Here is an 18,640-nt window from a genome sequence, read left to right as displayed (position 1 = left end):
TCTGGTAGTTACCAGAAATCTTTGGTGCTCTTTGGCTTGTCGTTGTATTGGCAGTCTCTGCCTCTTTCTTCACATGGCTTTCTTTCCTCTGTGCATGCCTCTCTCTGTGTGTCTTCTCACAAGGACACCAGTCAGGCTGGATCTAGGGCCCACCCAATTCCACTATGACTTCATCTTCATGAATTACATCTGCAAAGATCCTATTTCCAAAGGTCACATCTGAAGTTCTGGGAAAGATGTCAATTTGGGGGAACACTATCGAATCCAGTACACTGACCCTAACTGGCCTTAGGGGACAGTGGTTCAAAGAGGGGTCTGAGTTCAGGCACTAACAACGCTGACTGTGAACCAAAACAGGCTGGTGGCTGGTGGCTGGTATGGGCCTGAATACCTGTGCACCAAAGGCTAACTCAACTCGTACTGTCTCCAAGGTGGCCTATACGTTGCACTGGCACCAAAAGGCAACCTACCTCTGGCCACTGCCCTGGACCAGAAGCCCAAACAGAAGTATTCCCTCAAAGGAAGTTTGAAGTAAAGTAACTGGCCAGCTTCGTGGACTTCTGACCTGTGCAGGTACAGAGGGCCTGCACAAGGATGGGTCCCATGCTTGCGTTCACACTCTGCTGTCTCCATCTTAAAATTCTTAATTTTTAGGGGCACCTGGATGGCTCAGTCGGTTGAATGTCTGCCTCTTGGTTTCGGTTCAGGTCATGATCTCACAGTCGTGAGGCTGAACCCCTCATCAGGCTCAGCTCAGAGCCTGCTTGGGATTCTCTCTCTCTCTCCCTCTCTGCCCTTCCCCTGCTCGTGCTCGCTCTCTCTTTTTAAGTAAATAAATAAAAAAAAGAAATTCCTTAAAAAAAATTTTTTTTAATGTTTGTTTATTCTTGAGAGGGGGGAGGGACAGAGAGAGGGACACAGAATCTGAAGTACACTCCAGGCTCTGAGCTGTCAGCACAGAGCTCTAAGCTGGCAGAACTCACCAGCTGAGCTCTGAGATCATCACCTGAAGTCGGAGGCTTAACCGACTGAGCCACCAGGCGCCCCCGAAAAAAAAAAAAAATTCTTAATTTTTAAATAAAGATCCCTGCTGATTACGTTCTCAATGCAACTTGTCTGTCCTCTTCCAAAATGTGAAGGTCATAGAACACCAAGGCTGAGAAACTGTTCCAGAATCAGGGAGACTAAACAGACATGACAACTAAATGCAACTCCTGTATTAGACCCTGGATGTGGGGGAAATAAGGACATCATACAGAAAATTGGAAAAACTTGAATGTGAACTGTGGATTGGTTCACAAACTATCAGTATGTAATGTCTTAATTTTACTCGGCCTGTGATTACGTGAGATGTCCTTGTTAGTAAAAGATGTCTGCAACTTGGTTGCAAATGTTCGGGGGCGGGGGCGGTAAGTATACGAATAAAGTTGAAATGATAAACCAAATGAGACGAAAGTTAACAATTGGTAAAGATAAGTAGAAGGCATATGGGAGTTCCTTACATTACTCTTACAACCTCCGGTATCTTTGAAATTACATAAACACGAATTTTCCCACCACCACGAGTGCCACGCCTCTTCTGAAAAAAACCAAACCAAAACAAAAAAACACAGTAAGTGATAGGACCGGATCTCGCGATATCCAAAGGACCCTAAATTATTCTGTCCCGCCTGAAAGCTGCCACCAAAAGTCTTGAGTCACGTGCGGTGGTCCCACGTGATTGGAGGCCCCGGGTCCAACATGGCGGCCTCCATGGGTCGCTGGCTTGTCTTCCTCTTTGCGCTGCTCGGCTTCCTCCGGGAGGCGACCAGCAGCCTCGACTCGGGGTGAGTACAGCTCCCGAGGGTTGAGCCTGGTTCGGGAGTACTCCGCCCCTGAGCCCTCCGAGCTCACGGCCGCCGTGTCCCCACAGGGCCTCCCGCGACGATGACTTGCTGCTGCCCTACTCCCACGCGCGCGCGCGCTTCGCCCGGGACTGCACGAGGGTGCGCGCCGGCAGCCGCGAGCACGAGAGCTGGCCACCTACCCCGGCGACCCCCAGCCCCCGCGGTCCGGCGGTGCGCACCTTCGTTTCACACTTCTCGGACCGCGCGGTGGCTGGCCATCTGACGCGGGCAGCGGAGCCCCTGCGTACCTTCTCGGTGCTGGAGCCCGGTGGGTCTGGCGGCTGCGCTTCGAGGCGCCGCGCCACCGTGGAGGAGACGGCGAGGGCGGCTGGCTGCAGCGTCGCCCAGAACGGCGGTTTCTTCCGCATGGACACGGGCGAGTGCCTGGGGAACGTGGTGAGCGACGGGCGCCCGGTGAGCAGCGCCGGGGGGCTGCAGAACGCGCAGTTCGGGATCCGGCGCGACGGGACCCTGGTCACCGGGTGAGAAACCAGGGGACCTGAGATTTGGGTTGTGGCCACGGTAGTGTGTTCAGGTCATTTACCAAAGTTGAGCCTCCATGTCCATTCTGCAGAATGGGAATAGGCACTTTAATTGCAGGGTTCGTCAGTAGGCATCGGGTGGTATTTTGGCCAGAGTGATGGCCTAGGAAATTAAGGACTATAGGATGAACTTGAGATCTGCTGAGAATGGTTGTTTATATTAGATGAAGTGTTAACTGGGATGGGTAGACTATTTACAAGGGGTGCACTAAGGATCAGGATGGTTCCTGGGAAACCAGGAAGAATCAACCAGCCAAGCCGAGGAGGGAAGGGTAGTGGGACCCCTACTAACCGTAGCTGTCCCTGCTGGTGAGTGAATCTCTTGCCTTCTCTGTGTCCAGGTACCTGTCTGAAGAGGAGGTGCTGGACACTAAGAACCCATTTGTGCAACTGCTGAGTGGGGTCGTGTGGCTGATCCGCAATGGAAGTGTCTACATCAACGAGAGCCAGGCGGCCGAGTGTGATGAGACACAGGAGACAGGTTTGGGGTCAGACAGGTTGTGGCACAGCCCTGTTGAGAACCAGGACCACTGAGCTGGAGCAGGAGTCTGTTCTTAAGTCTTTGAGCAAGTACTATTCTAGGTACAGGGAATCCGTGGTGATTATGACAAAATAAGGTCTCTGCTCTTGGGCATACTTAAGAAAGGAAATAGATACTTTTCTATTGAAAGGAAGTGGTAAGTGCTTCTTTTTTACAGAAATTAAGATGAAAGGAAGTGGTAAGTGCTTTCTTTCTATTGAAAGGAAGATGAAAGGAAGTGATAAGTGCTGAGGAAGAAAAGTAAAGTTGGGGGAAAGGGGACAGGTAGAGGAAAGGAGCTCTGAATCAGAATCCTGATTTCCTGCGCATGAGGCCCAAATGTGTGTTTTAACAAGCCCCCTGGGTGATTCTGATGGGGTCTCCAATTTGAGAAGCACCAAGGTGTGGAATAATGGGGTGTGAAAGGATGCTATGGCCCTGATGTGGAGATGAGCTGTTTTAGACTGAGCAGTCAGGGCAGGCTTCACTGAGGAGATGCCCTAGATTGGAAATAGCAAACCATGGGAAGAGCTGAGGGGAAGCACAGTCCAGCCAGAGGGAACAGAAGGTGCAGAAGCCCTAAAGTAGAAAGTGGCTGCAGGGTGGTGAGAAGGGAGCCCCCAGAGATGAGGTGGAACAAGTAGGCCAGGGCCTTGGATTTTTGTGCTGGGGACAGTGGAAACCATTAGAGGGTTTTCCACTGGAAGCTGGAAGCTGATGTCACTTAATTTTCACCTGAGAAGAGCCCTCTGGCTACTATGTGGAGACTGAGTGGGATGGGGCAGATGGGAGGCAGGAAGCTGCGATCTAAGTGAAATGTTGGAGAGTGGCATTAGACTGGCAGAAACTACAGGCAGAGTCCCGGAGGCTTCCCACAGGGTGAGGTCATCAGCCAGGCTTCTTCTCTTGTAGGTTCTTTTAGCAAATTTGTGAATGTGATGTCAGCCAGAACGGCAGTGGGACATGACCGGAAGGGGCAGCTGGTGTTCTTCCACGCAGATGGGCAGACAGAGCAGCGGGGGTGAGTGCCGGAAACTGGGAATGCCAGGCCTGGGCTGAGTCCGGCTTTGAGGGACTTCAGCCCACCAACAACTCCCCTTCTGACTCCCAGCTGTTCCCTGGGGATGTTCACATCCATCTGTCCCCTGCCTTCCCACACGAAAAGAGTCCCTACGTCTGCCCCAGTTCTGAGAACTCCTCATCCTCCACACTCTTCCTCTCCATCCCCCCAACTTAGGCCTCCTCTCTCCTGCGCTCCAGATGGGGTAATAGGAAGTAATTACAAAGTTAGCAGGGAGAAGACATCTGTTCCAGTCTCAGCTCTGCTGTCCACTAGCTCTGTGGCCACAGACAAGTCGCTCAGCCTCTCTGAGCCACAGTTTCTTTCTCTGTGAAGAGAGTGTATTAGTTTGTTATTTGCTGAGTAACACACAAACACAAACAGCCCCCATTTGTTAGATCACAGTTCTGTAGGTCAGAAGTCTGGAGGGCTCAACTGGGTTCTGTGTTTGAGGTATCCCATGGACAAAATCAAGCTGTTTTCCAGGCAGGGCTCTCATCTGGAGCTTCAGGGAAAGAATCCTCTTCCCAGCTCATTTGAGGGGTTGGAAGAATGCACTTCCTTGTGGTTGTAGGACAGAAGTCTGTATTTCTTCACTGGTTGTTGGCCAGGGGACCTTCAGCTCCTTCAGGCTGCCCACATTCCTTCCCATGCATGTACCCTCCCCGTCTTCACGCCAGCAAAGATGTGTCCCGTCCCTTTGCCCCCTTTGTATTTCCAAAACCTCTCACTTCACCTTCTGCCACCAGCCAGGGAAAGGTGTGCTTTTAAGACTCTTGTGATCCCATTGGGCCCACCCATAATCCAGGGCAGTGTCCCTACTTGCAGACAGCTGAGCCGTATAAGATAACACAGTCGTGGCAGTGATTTCCCATTATATTCACAGCTCCCAGGGATTAAGAGAGGCCATTATTGGGGGGAGCCCACTTAGAAATTTGTCTGCCATAGCAAGTGTGATACTGTTCACCATGGAAAGTAAGACCAGTTAAACTGGAAACGCTGGTGGACATGGTCAGCATTAATGCTCTTATGCTGCAGCATTAACCTGTGGGAGATGGCAGAGTTTTTGCTGAAACAGGATGTGGTCAACGCCATCAACCTCGATGGAGGGGGCTCCGCTACCTTCGTGCTCAATGGGACCTTGGCCAGTTACCCATCAGATCACTGGTAAGCATGCCAGGGCCCCCTTCTTGAGGTTTTAAGTCCAAGCCTGTCCCCAGCTGTCTCATTCAGCAAATATTGAGCACCTACTATGTGCCAGGCCCTGAGAATTCAGCAGTGAGCAGGAAGAGCCAAGATCCCCGCTTCTCGCTGCTTACAAGAAGAGTGTTGAATCATACATAGTGTATGAGTACTATCCACACCAGTGAAAGGGGGTTGATAGATCAGGAAAGATCTCTCTGAGCCTAATGGAACTTGAGTTGAGATCTGAAGGTTGGGGAGGTGGCAAGGCTGGGCTGGGAGATCCTTCTGGACAGAGAGAACAGCATGTGTAAAGGCCCTGGGGTTGGAAGAGATTGTCAGGGTGGGATGAACCTATAAGCAGCTGGAGAAGGAGCAGTGGAGAGAGAGAGGCATCCCCCAGGGGCTACAGTAGGGGGTAGAGGGGTTAGCTGGGGCTCACCAGCACCATGGCCTCTCTTCACACACGATGTCCCCCTGCAGCCAGGACAACATGTGGCGCTGTCCGCGCCGCGTGTCTACTGTGGTGTGTTTGCACGAGCCCCGCTGCCAGCCGCCTGACTGCAGCGGCCATGGGACCTGTGTGGAGGGGCGCTGCCAGTGCACGGGGCACTTCTGGCAGGGCGCTGCCTGCAACAAGCTGGACTGTGGCCCCTCCAACTGCAGCCAGCACGGGCTTTGCACAGAGAGTGAGTGGGGTCTCTGGGGAGGCAGCTGTGACCGGGGCTCCCAGCTCTCACTGCCTTGGCCCTGCCTGATCCCTCACCTGGCCTTCTTGGTCTTGTCTTGGCAGCTGGCTGCCGCTGTGAAGCTGGATGGACGGGGTCCAACTGCAGTGAAGGTAAAAGCCAGCAGGCCAGCTGCCTCCCCGGCCCTGGACACATGGGGAGAGGGCAAGCGTGGCAGCTGCTTTTATCCCGCTCCCTATGTCTTCCTCTCACCTGACTAAATCATCGCGTTGATGTTCTGCAGCAGCCACAACAAATTCCACAAACTGCATGGCCGAGAACAACAGAAATTCATTCTCTCACAGTTCAGGAGGCCACAACTGCAAAACTCATGGTGTCTGCAGGGCCGGCACTCCCTCCAAAAGGTCTAGGGGAGGCTCCTTCCTGCCCCTTCCAGCTCCTGGTGGCTCCAGGCGTTCTTTGGCTTGAGGCCACGTTACTCCAGTCTTTGCCTCTTCACACGGCCTTCTCCCTGTGTCTGTCCATTTCCTTACGTGGATCCCAGGTCATTGGATTTAGGGCCCGCCCTAAATCCAGGATGCTGTCATCTCTTAAAGATTATAACTTAATTACATCTGCAAACACTCTGGTTCCAAATAAGGTCATATTCACAGGTTCTGAGAATTAGGACATATCTTTTGGGGGACACAGTTCAACCCACTGCAACCATCCACAGTTTGAAATCTTTCAGGGCTTCCTTTTGAGTAAGTGGAAGAAATGAGCTCCTCAGCCTGACCTGCCAGGGTGCTCCAGAGCCTCCTCTACTCACTGACCCAGCTCTGCTCTGCGAACCCCCAGCTTAAGTGCCCTGCCCTCGGGGGCTTGCCCATCCCACCCCCTCCCAGGGTCTGCTGCTGCGCTTGGTCCCGTCCCTCCTGCACTTGTCCTCACTTGTACTTCCATATCTGCTTTGCGGCTCACTGGCCACCTGCCCATCTAGACGAGAGTCTCCATGAGTGCATAGCCTCAGGGCCTGCCTGGAAGTAGAACTGTCCGTAACTTTCTGTTGGAAGAATACGTGAGCCTACGGGGCCCTGGGTGTGACGGAGATCTGTCTACAGTCTTGGCCCCCAGCCTAGCAAAGGCAGGGCTGGACTTTGAAAAGACTCCCCACTTCCCCCCTCCAGCCTGCAGCAATGGCTCCTTCGGGGAGGACTGCGCCATGAGGTGCCAGTGTCAGAATGGAGCTGCCTGTGACCCAGTTGGGGGGACATGCACCTGCCCTCCTGGCTTCACTGGACATACCTGTGAGCAGGGTAAGCTAGATGGGCCCCATGCCACCCAGGGGTACCTCCAGGGCCTAGCCTGGGGGGGCCTGGGGAGCATTTGTGCTTCAGCCCAGTTCTGCGCACACCTGGGGCCCATCCTGTCAGTGCAGAGAGAGGCCTTGCCACCGAGGCGTCCTCCACTTGTACCTCCTCTCCGCAGAGTGTCCCCTCGGCTGGCACGGGCCAGGCTGCCAGAGGCGTTGCGAATGTGAGCACCAGTGTCCGTGTGACCCCCAGACCGGCAGCTGTAGCCTGGCCCAGGCGCCAGCCCTTAACAGCATCCTCTCCCAAGGTTTGGCTCCTCCCAGATCCCGGGGGGGGGGGGGAGCAGGAGGGGGCATACCCCTCCCCTTCCAGCCTCTCAGCCTCTCCCTGGTGTCTTACAGTGAAGCAGTGTTTCCGGGCATCCGAGGCCACCCTGAGGACAGGAGAACTCTCCCTTCTCACCGGGTAGGAGATTAGGTGGGACTTGGGGCGGGGATGGAAGAAATCCCCCCTCCCTCCACCTGTGAGGTATGGCCTTTGCTCAGGGACGAGGCAGGGCTAGGAGGTGGCCGCTGGGCACCCAGATGACATTTCTCCACTGTGAGCACAGAGGGCGTCACAGCTGATGCTCACAGCCACTGAAGTGGTCCTCAGAAATGATGAGAAGGACCCCAGTCATCATCCCAGTTGGAGTTGAGTGGGGCAGGGCATGGGGTTCCTTTCCCTGGCGGTGAGACTCATGACCTATTTTCTCAGCTCCTGGTACACAAGTGCCAAGCCTGAGGAATTCACATACTTCCTCAGGCACTTCCGGGTGCTCCTTGTGGCGGGCTTTATGTCTGTTTTCTAGTGAGGTGGGTCTCAAACTTGACCTCTGGGAGGGTGCGTTAAAAGAGATTGCTGGATTCTATCTCTGGAGTTTCTGCTTCAGTAAGCCTAGGGAGCCTGAGAATCTGCATTCCCGGTGCTATCCCAGGTGATGCTATGCTGCTGGTATGGGGACCCTGCTTTGAGAACTTCCCAAAGGTAGTTCTCACCTCATGGTCCAACCCTGGGTGCCGGCCCAGCCCCACCCGCGTTGGAGGTGGGAATCAAGTGTGGGTATGAATGAAAATCTCCTGGCATTGTCCTTTGGGTCAGTCTCATCAATAATGCAGGTCCCTCCTGGAGGTCCTGACCTGGTGAGTCTGGGGTGAGGCTCTGAAAGGCCAGAGCCACACCTGAAAAAAAACAAAAAACAAAAAACATAGAAATGTGCTTTGAAAATGCACCCAGAGCAGGGACAGGGGCCCCGGGAGCACCCTGGCCTCAGTCTTAAGTTCGGGCTCCTCAGTTGTGAGACTGAGCTCTTCCTCCCCAGTGCAGACATAGAACTCATTGGCAGCTGTCGGGGAAGGAAGGGGAGCCATGGGGGGCTAACGACCATGCCCCCCAGCAATCTGCGTGTGTCTCTTTTTGTGTTGAGGGCTTTGGCCACAGATTCACGTGAAGGAATGCAAGGATCATTGGAAGCCCTCGCCAGCTCCACAGGAGGGAGGCAGGGGTGCTGTTCTCCACACTCTGTCTGCTTTGAGGTGTCTGGAACGGAGACCCGCCTTTGTGGTCCACATCATCATTAGATCCCCAACTGTATTTTATTTGGCCTGCATAATTTTAAAAAATTTAAGATTTATTACAATATCTGAAAATCAGTAACATTGATATTAAAAAATTGTTTTCATGGTTTCTCTTGAAATACCAGGGGATGTGGCAGTGCTGGCCTGCATTCCACATGGTGACTGTCACTGCTGTTCCTGGAGCATGGGTTTGGAATGTGCCCCTGGCCCTACCAGGCCCATTTTGCTCCTGGACAGTCCCCTGGAGGTCCCTGACTTTGTTCCTCCCTTCTGGTGGAGGAGAGGGAGGGAAACCCCTGCAGCACTCCTCAACAACCGCCTGTTCTGGCTTTCTCTTCTGCACCCAGGACCACCTGGCTGGCCCTCACCTTGGTCCTAGTTTTCCTTCTGCTGATCAGCACGGTGGTGAACGTGTCCTTGCTCCTTGGTTCAAGAGCAGAGCGGAGCCGGCATCTGGATGGGGCCTATGTTTACCACCCACTGCAGGAGATGAATGGGGAGCTCCTGGCCGGGGAGAAGGAACAGCAGGGTGATGCCCACAACCCCTTCAAGGACTGAAGCCTCCAGCTTCCTGTCACAGCCTGCTCTGAAGGCTCATTTTGTTACAGTCTGACTTCCACAAGGGACGTTTCAGGACCGCTGACCATCTGGGTGATCTCAGCCCTGGTGCCAAGCCAAGCTTCTGATAGCACCTGTGCCTCAGCCCCTCATCTGGCCCTGGGCTCTCACCTGGTCACCTGCTGTGACCCATGCAACCCTAGCAATACAGTGCTCCCTGGAGAGAGACTGCTCCTTCCCTGCCTGCCTGTGTCTGCTGCCTGTGAGGGCTGCTCTGCTGCCCAAGAGCCTCCGGCCTCCTGAAGCAGGAGCTGTTAGCGATGGAACTCGCCGTGACCGCACCATGTCTGAGTGGCAGGGTCCAGCCAGCCCCCCTGGGCAGGGGTGGATTAAAGAGACGATGGCTACGTCACGGGATCCTTTTCCACAGACCTCATCATGGAATTTGCCAATTAGAATTCTGTTTCCTATCATAGGAAGCTCCTTGGAGGGGACAGGGGATGAAATCATGTTTACAAGCTTTCTATTTTGGCGTCCAGCTGCCAAGACAGTTTTTCTACCACTTGAATAAATTGATGTAATTAAAGGATCCCCGGGGTGGCGTCTGAATCCTGAATTGTAGACTTCTGGTTGTTCCTAGGTCTTAACATGTAGGGTTACTTCACTTGATTCATGGGTCATAAAAAGGCAGCCCAAGGTACTTCGAGCTCCCTGATCTATTTGTTTAATTCAGGGCTTCTCACTTTATGGTGCACACAAGTCACCTGGAGATACTGTTCAGGGTGGGATACGGGAGTCTAAATCTCTAACGAGCTCCCAGGTGAGGACGAGGTCTTGGGTGTCTGGACTACACTTTGAAAGGAAAAGGTTTAGTCCACTGTGATTTAATAGTTACCAGCTTTTAAAAATCAAGAGATTAACAACTTAAGATTTCTGATTTCTTTTTATTTTTAATATGTTTGTTTAGTTTTGAGAGAGAGAGCATGCAAGCAAGTGAGGGGCAGACAGAGGGAGACACAGAATCCGAAACAGCCTCCAGGCTGTCAGCACATAGCCCAACACAGGGCTGGAACCCACGAACCTCAAGCTCATGACCTGAGTCGAAGTTGGATGCTTAACCGACTGACCCACCCAGGTGTTCCTGGATTCTTTTTAAAAGAGGGCAAGGCAGCAGCCCCTGCTGAAGCCTTTCCGGGGCAACATCTTGCCAGAGCTGAGAATCCACAGTCCCCATCTGGGCCTGCCTTCTCCAGCTCACCACCACCTTAGCGGCCTGTGACCTGCCAGCCCTGTGAGTATCTGAGTTTGTAACCTGTGGCCCCAGAGGGTTTCCAGGAAGTGCCTGGCAGCCCCCCCCCCGACCCCCTCCCCCCAGATATACATTACACTGTGTTTAGCAGATATTTTGGGGGTGGGGGATGTGCTCTCAGCAGATCCTCAAGTAGACTCATGCACATTAGGAACTGAATATGTCTCCCCAAGAATCCTGTATTGAAGCCCTAACATCCCCCCGCCCCTGCCACCCATGTGATGGTATTAGGAGGTGGCCTTTGGTTTAATTAGGTTTCGATGAGGTCGTGCGCATGGTCCCCTCGTGACAGGATTAGCGCCCTTACAAGGGAAAGAGAAGAGCACCCTCTCCACACACGCACACGAAGAGGAGGCTGTGTAAACACACAGAAAGCTGGCAGCTGTCTACAAGCCAAGAAGTGGGACCTCACCAAGAATTGAATTTGCCGGCACCCTGCTCTTGGACTTCCAGCCTCCAGAGCTGTGAGAAATAGATGTCTGTTGTGTTCAAGCCGCACAGTGTATGGTATTCGTTATAACAACTTGAGCAGACTGAGACATGGTATAACTTAGTAGTTACTTCGTGCTGCATCACCAGTCCAAAACTTGGCAGCTTAAAACAACAACCAGTTCTTGTTTCTTGTGGAAGAATAATTATTTTTCATGATTCTAGGGCCAGATAGGGGAGTCTCTTGATCAGTGGTTTCAGCTGGGCTCATTGGTTTGTCTGCAGTCAGCTAATGGGCCTACTGGGGGCTGGTCTGGGGTGGCCACAGCTGATGACATAGTGCCCCCCGGTGCCTCATCCTCCAGGAAGCTGGGTCAGCCTTGGGATCCAGGTGGGGACTGGGATCCTGGAAGAGGATCCTGCAAGGCCTTTTGAAGCTTCAGCTCGGAACTGGTGTGACCTCACTTTCACCACATTCTGTCAGTCCCCAGATTCAAGGTGAAAGGAGACAGACTCCACCCCTTAGAGGAGATACCAAGGGACATGAGTGCAGGAGGCTAATCAAGCCCATCCTGCAGTCCATCTACTGTACTGCTGGTTTAGTTTCACTTTAGAAAGGAAGAATTTGGTTCAGAGAAGTGAAGTATCACAGGCCAGTTCCCAGACTCCCAAGTTCCTGCAGGGATGTGTCTGTGGGTCTGTGTGTGTTTCTGTCTCTCCCCCAAAGATGGAGGGATGGACGAGTTGAGAGCCGCTGTGTCAGCCTGTGATACTCCTTCCAAGATGCTACATTTGGGTTCTATGGTGGGAGCCACAGACCAAGTTGTTGGTATTCTTGGGCATAGCTGAACCCACACCTAGTGAACCATCACCCAAAGGCCATGGTACCCCTGACCAGGCTCCTGTAATTTCTCCCTCTTAGCTCAGCCCCTCTTCTGGGTTTGTGACCCAGGTTGGAGGGAAGGGAGGGGTGGCATTCACAGCATGTGCAGGAATTCGAGGGTAGCTGCTTATCCAGGGAAGCAGGCAAATTAAAGGAAGCTTCAAGTTTTAACTCCTCCTTCCAGAAATGTAAACAACCAACTTGACATGTTCCTCCAGGGACCGTGTGTTTCAACTCCACCTGGAAGTCTCATTGTGTATTTTACCTTCTCTCAGTGCACAGCTGGCCCCTGGGCCACTTGGATGTTTGGCTCCCAGTGTTCGAGGGTAGGAAATAGTGACAGGATGGAGGACTTCCCAGACACCTTTGCATCACAGTGGCATATTCCTAAGACCGTTCCCAAGCGTGGATGCAGGTCAGAGGGTAGTCCCCAGGAATGTTCTAGGATTGCAGATCCTGTCCCAGACCCACCGAATCAAAATCTTGGGGGCAGAGGGTCTGGGAATCTATTGGGACCACCTCCAGGGGTTCTCAGGCAACAGGCTGTAGAAACCCTAGTCCGGAAAGCTCTGGCCTCTTCAGAGGGCATCTCCATCTGTCCTTGGCTTTGCTGGCAGCTGAGTTGGGAAGGTACAGTACTGTGCATGGGCTTGGTGGATTTCAGGCCAGAGGGAGCTGAAGAGGGTCCGTCGTGGTGAGCCAGAGGGGTCCCTGGCTCAGTGACTAGGATACATTCACCCTCCCTGTTTGTATAGGGGTATCTATCATGCCTATCCAACATCTAGGCCTGTCCTTTTAGTAAATGCCCTGTCTTGGGCTGGATCCCTCCCAGCAACAGAACCTGAGACAAAGATGTGAGGGGAAGTAGTCTCTTTGGGAGGTGACTCCAAGAAGCCCTGATGGGGGACAGGGAAGTGAGGTGGGGAAGGAAAGGCAGTCAGCGCATTAATGAGCAGCGCCCCACTGTGGACAGTCAGGCTTGATTCCCAGAGACTCGGGGAGCATGCAAGGGCATCTTGGAGTTGGGCTTCCTGTGGGGTGTTTGTCAGCCGACACTCATCTTGGGTCCGGGACTCCTTCTGGGGGGTAACTCTCTGGCACTTCCAGCCTGCCCGACACAGGGGCTGAGTATGCTTCAACCAGAGGTAGCCATCAGAAACTTGCAGCTTCTTGCATCCAGATGCCTCCCAGTGGTAATGAGAATGCCCTGGGAAGGTGGGCAGGACACAGAAAGCCATGGCTGTGAGCCTCCCTCTCATTGCCTGTAGAGTACTACCTCTCCCCCATTCTCTATCCTTGTGGTTTGGCAAGTACCATCCCCTCTCTTCAAGTCCCAGATGGCATCAGTGGGTCAGAGATAGACATCTATCCCAGTCAACTCATGACAGCCCACCCTGGAACTAATGCTAGAATTTGGGGAAAGACACTTCTGCTGAGATTGCCCACCTGCCATGGTGTGGGCCACATGGAGAAAGAGAGTGAAGCCAACATGGACAAGAACCGAACCGAGTCGAGAGAGAGGACATCATTTAAGCCCCTGGATCCAGCTATACCTGATGCCAGTATCCTTTTGGGGCCAATTACATGGACCAGTAAGGCACTGTTGTGTTTTTTGTTTTTGTTTTTTGTTTTGTTTTGCTTGAAGCAATTTGTGTTAGATTTGGGGGGGTCTCTGGCAACCCATAATGTACTGTTCCAGGAGAGGCACATTTTGGACTCTGGCATTTGTGGAGCTTAGATGGGACATGGACCAGAGGCAGAAAAGTGTTTGAGGTTCTGATGCCTTCCTCTGGCAGTGGGTAGGGACATGTGTTGACACAAATATACAAGAGCTCTAGTCATCTAGCTTCGGGATTGCTGGTTGGGGATTAACATGGACTAGTTATGGCAGTGCAAGGATCTCCTCCGCATATGCCTCCATGGTAGTGATGGAAGGCCCCTGGGCACAGAATGTGGACCAGATATCTTGGTGGCCTGACTTGGAACCCCCAGAGTCCTGTGTGCTGGGCAAGTTGCCATGGTGACATGTGGCTGCTGGGATGCTCTGTATAAAACTTTAGCATCGGGAAAGACTCCAGAAAAAGGTTCCAATCCTGGGTTCAGTGGGTAGGCTTTCAAGGCTCTTAGGAGCCCTGAAATGGAAACCATTCAAGTGTGCCCACAGCTTTCATTGTATTTGCAAATGGGATTTGTGTCCCAGAAAATGTTGGGCTCCAGGGAATTCTTAATTCAGAGGTTTCAAGTTATGCTTTTTGGTTACCCACGTTCCTCAGGAATGCCTTGGGGGTGAGCACTGAGTGGAGGAGGGGAAAATGGGCTGGGGAGAAGTTTAAAAGCCACAGCCACCTCTGGTGTCCCTGAGAGTAACCTGGTGCTTTTCCTCCAGCTCTTTCCAGGCCCTGCCCAAACTCCCAACTCTGGTGCCCTGAGACCTGCCTCTATGGAGACCCCAGAGGTCTGCTTTGGACCTGGCCCCTGGCCTCAGAGGAAGAATGGGTCCCAGAGGCACCTTCTGAGCCACAAGGAAGCCCTGGTGTGTTTTGCCCTCTCTGGGTGTCACCCAAACCCCAGGGGGCTTCCTGGGAGGCGATTCAGCCCAGGACAGACGTCAGCAGTGATTCAGGGCTCAGATCTGATCCCAGTTGGCTTGCCCCAGGGACCTCTGTCTTTCTCAACACCCAATGCATGCAGGAGTCAGCTGGCTGGTCCTCTGAGAGCTCTCGCCCATGGAAAGAGAAATCATGGAAAAGTCCCAGAGAATGAATGCATTCACTGTACCAAAGCAGGCAAAGGCTGCTTCCTCTCCCTCAACTGGATGTGTTGGCAGGGCTGGGTAACTGAAGCCGGTGTAGACAGGTGGGCCCTGTTCAGTCACACAAAAGAGCCACACCTCCTCTGCTCTCCCAAGTGAGTCTTTGGTCTCCTGCTCCAAAACAAGAGAGCCTTTTCAGAATCCCATGATGTATGTGGCAGCCAGCACCCCAGCTCTGTGTCTCAAGGAAGCTCACAGGAAAGACAGGTGGTGCCCTGGTCAGGGCCCCAAACCCATGCCCAACCTCAGGACTGTGGATGTCTTTGGAAAAAACGCTAGTACTTGGGTCAAACCCCAGAGAACAGGGCAGAGTGGCCCAGAAAGATGGACAGCAGGGCCCTCAACTTCACCTGGATAGCTGGCAGGTAGAATCCAGCAACCCATCCTAGAGATTGCAAGTTGGCAATGCTGAGTGGGCCCAGGGATCTGCATTTCATACCACTGATGAACTGCACATTTATCTGTTTATGCATCCTATGCATATGCATTGGTTTGGATAGTGTCCCCCCAGCATTAATGTCCACGCAGAACCTTAGAAGGTGACTTTCTTTGACAGTAGTCTTTGCGAATATAATCAGTTAAAGATCTCAAGGTGAAATCATGGGTTAGAGTGAACCCTAAATCCAGTGACTGGTGTCCATATAAGAAAGGAGACACAGGGAAGAAGCCATGTGAAGACAGAGGCAGGGATGGGAACAATACAGCCACAAGTCATTGGGTTCTGGGAGCCCCCAGAAGCTCAAAGAGACAGGAAGGATCCTCCCTTAGTCAGGAGGGAACACCTGTCAACATCTTGATCTCAGACTTCTGGCCTCCAGAGCTGTGAGGGAATTAATTTCTGCTGTTTTAAGCTACCAAGTTTGTGGCAATTTCTTACAGCAGCCTTAGAAAACTACTTTATATCTGTGCTTTATATATAAAAATGTGGTATTATGTGTGCACCCTCCCCCACCGCCAAGAACCGACTTGCAACACTTTGAAGGTGATATCACCCGTGTTGAAAATGCTTTTGTGTCTTACAAACAACACCGGAGTAATTCTTGAACAAGCCCAGGGAGACCTCTAGGGTTTCAGGAAGTAGACAACTGAGGTATACCCAAATCTAAAACGTTTAATGCTTTTGGTTAGAGCAAATGATCAGGCGAACAAGGAACATCAGGTTTTACTGACTAAAATAGAGTGTGTAGAACAGAATTAAAAATATTCTCATCAAACAATTCGTTTTACAGGAGAAGCAATTCCAGAGTGCAGGGTAGGGGGGAGAAAATGTCTCAGAATCCCCTTCTTTCAGCCTGTAGAGAGAACATTCTCCAGCTAGTTGGGGGAAATAGCACTCCAAATGATGCTCTTCCATTTTAGTGGATTTGCCCAGAAAACGCAAGCAGTTTCTAAATGGGAAATAAGAGGGAAATAATATCCTGACACCCGCTTTCCTCCGGATGCACATGGTGCTGAGCCTTCTGTCCCGTGAAAAACAGTGACAGGCGGGCATCCTCAGGAAGGAGTCTGGAGTGTTTGGGCGAGAAGCCTTAAGTCATCAGGATAACCTCTGACACTTACCGTGTGCTTTCTGTGTGCTGGTCACTGGGTTGTGGACTCCACAGCTGGTATTTTTTGTTCCACTACAGCCCAGTGAATGAGGTAGGCATGCCCCCATTTTACAGATGAGGAAACTGAGGCACAGGGGAGTTAAGTCACCTGCTGGAGGTTACACAGCTACTGAAAAGAAGGCCGGGGCTTGAACCTCACCATGTCTAAATTTTAAGACCCAGGCTTCTAAACACAGTGCATGGGCAGGGTCCTATTGCTAGTGGGTTGTTTCTGTCCTGCTCACCACAGGTTAATGAACAAGATAAAGAAGCCAAGCCAAGGAGCTTCTAGCCCTGGGGTCTTGGGAAATACAGAAGTCAGGAATTCAGCAGCCCTTCCGTAGACTTTTAATTTCAAGCCTCCCAAAGGTAGGAGAAACCTGTTGATTAATGATGCTCCAGCATGGACCCCAGAGACCCCCAGCAAGTGAGGGGCACTGCAGAAGATGCCACCATGGCTGTCTGCTGCTTCTTTGGCCCAGCTCCCCTTGTCCTGGGGTGACCTGTATCCCACTGTTGCTTCTGGAGGAAATGTCAATCACAGGACCCCTAGCCCCGTGGCTGGTACATCCATAGGAGCAAGCACTCGACTGGAACAGGGCCAGTCAGAGCCTTCTGTGGGATGAGATGGAAAGAGAATGTCTCTCTCAGCCTTAGAGATTGTGAGCCCTGTGGTTGTAGGCTGGGTCTTCTGGCAGCCACCTTTCCCACCAAGTGGAAGAGAGGATGAGGCCAGTGTGAGAAGAGATACAGAGCCAGGTGGCCTGGGTGAGGTTGAGAGGATGAACACATGGGCCTGGGGACACTGGGCTCCTGGATCCAGCAATACCTTCAGCAAGCACACCCTTAGCCATCCCAGTTACAGGACCCAGGGAAAATTCCCTTTGTTGCTTAAGAAGTTTGAGCTGCAGCTTTCCCAAGGGAGAAAGAAGGAGCTCTCAAGGGGAGAAGTGAGAGGGTCTGAGTCCCATCCCTTTTGTCAAGGCTGGACTGCTCACAGAAGATCCAGGTAACAGCTGTCAAGCCACATATAACCCCACGTCGAGGAAAGGCTTCTCCATCCTTCCCTGGTGCCATTCCTAGACAATTAATGTGTGGGGAATGCCAGGGAAGCCTACTCAAAAATGCTTCTAGGGCACACCTGGGTTTTAGAGGCAAGCTAGAAATTCATCTCAAGACAGGTGAAGATATCACAGATGCTCAGTGATAAATGTCTGGTGACATGGGAGCTATGAGACTGTCTCCAATCTCCCCCTACCTCTCTCCCTCATGTGCACACACACCTGGATACAGGATGCAGTTTTGGGTGTTGTTCCTATACCTGAGGAGCAAACAGAAGTGGATGAGCCTCCCTCCCTGCAGGGAGAAGGATGTCTCTAGAAAGTGACTCCTTCCCTCTGCTCCAGGTTTGGGGTTGAGGGTGGTATGCAAGGAAGTCCTTGCTCTTTGCCCTGTCACGCTGAGACTGCATGGAGGCGTGGACCCCCTGGTTGTACACCCACCCCTTAGGCAAGGCCCAGTGACTGCAGGTGTTGGCCAGAGATGACCCCCCCCCCAGCTATAAGCAAGGCTATGAGAGAAGAGTAACACTGAGTCATTCAGCCCCACATTGGCCCCCCAGGAGCCCTATCAGTGAGGTCCCTCCTAGGCTGATGTGAGTGAGTGATGTGGACTAGGTTGATAGACGGGTGAGGACTGGGGTGGCCCCCATCCAGGAGATACAGTTGTCTTGCCTTTACATGGCAACAGTGGCCCCATTTTGCCAATAGTCCCAAATGCCTGAGGGAAGCTAGACATCCTGATCTCTGTGTGAAATGCTCTAATTTTTCAATCTCTCTATAGGCAAAAACAAAAAGCCAGATCAGACTGCAGTCGGCCAGTTGGTAACCTGTGACTTGTTACCTTTTTGGGAGCCCAGGAAAGGAAAGGAGAAATGTCCTCAAGCCCCAAGCATACCCAAAAACTCTCCCATGCAGAACTCAGGGAACGTCTATCAGTAGCAGGTTCCAGGAGTCGGGTTTGCCATAGGGCAGACACAACAAAGTCACAGCCTCCTCCTCCCCATAAGGGGAGTCCTGATGCCATGTTGAGGTCCTGGATCCAGCCTTACCTGAAGCAAGGGATCCTGACTGGCCAATTACATGTGCTCATGACTGGTTACCCTTTTGTATGGGTCTCTGTGACTCACAACCAAAAAACTCATAATTAAACTGCTCCAAAGAAGGAAAAGAACCTCCAGAGGAGTTTAAAGACAGCTAGAGCCACTTCATCAC

General features: G+C 52.3%; 1 protein-coding gene across 2 annotated transcripts; it reads left to right on the top strand.

Annotated features, from left to right (window-relative positions):
* Window positions 1–1,701: 1,701 nt before the first annotated feature.
* Window positions 1,702–9,934, top strand: NAGPA (N-acetylglucosamine-1-phosphodiester alpha-N-acetylglucosaminidase). Of its 2 annotated transcripts, none has more exons than XM_019468520.2 (11): window positions 1,702–1,826; window positions 1,913–2,368; window positions 2,770–2,909; window positions 3,861–3,969; window positions 5,047–5,175; window positions 5,674–5,879; window positions 5,984–6,031; window positions 7,046–7,174; window positions 7,347–7,478; window positions 7,573–7,636; window positions 9,135–9,934. In XM_019468520.2, the coding sequence occupies exons 1-11, from the start codon at window positions 1,741–1,743 to the stop codon at window positions 9,343–9,345; spliced, it is 1,710 nt and encodes a 569-aa protein (XP_019324065.1). In that variant the 5' UTR covers window positions 1,702–1,740; the 3' UTR covers window positions 9,346–9,934. The 2 variants fall into 2 exon arrangements, with proteins under 2 accessions (XP_019324065.1, XP_019324067.1); XM_019468522.2 differs by having other exon boundaries at window positions 7,573–7,648; window positions 9,135–9,243.
* Window positions 9,935–18,640: the final 8,706 nt, after the last annotated feature.

Source organism: Panthera pardus, unplaced genomic scaffold, assembly GCF_024362965.1.
Source record: "Panthera pardus isolate Hobbes unplaced genomic scaffold, ASM2436296v1 HiC_scaffold_4, whole genome shotgun sequence".
NCBI classification, from domain to species: Eukaryota; Metazoa; Chordata; class Mammalia; order Carnivora; family Felidae; genus Panthera; species Panthera pardus.
This window is presented reverse-complemented; position numbering and strand designations above follow the sequence as displayed.

What these genes read in the sequence shown, in the direction of transcription:
- NAGPA (XM_019468520.2), top strand. Translation starts at nt 1,741, where the DNA reads ATGGCGGCCTCCATGGGTCGCTGGCTTGTCTTCCTCTTTGCGCTGCTC. An exon ending in TGATGAGACACAGGAGACAG is followed by an intron (nt 2,910 to 3,860) that starts GTTTGGGGTCAG and finishes CTTCTCTTGTAG; the next exon opens with GTTCTTTTAGCAAATTTGTG. An exon ending in TGGACATACCTGTGAGCAGG is followed by an intron (nt 7,175 to 7,346) that starts GTAAGCTAGATG and finishes TCCTCTCCGCAG; the next exon opens with AGTGTCCCCTCGGCTGGCAC.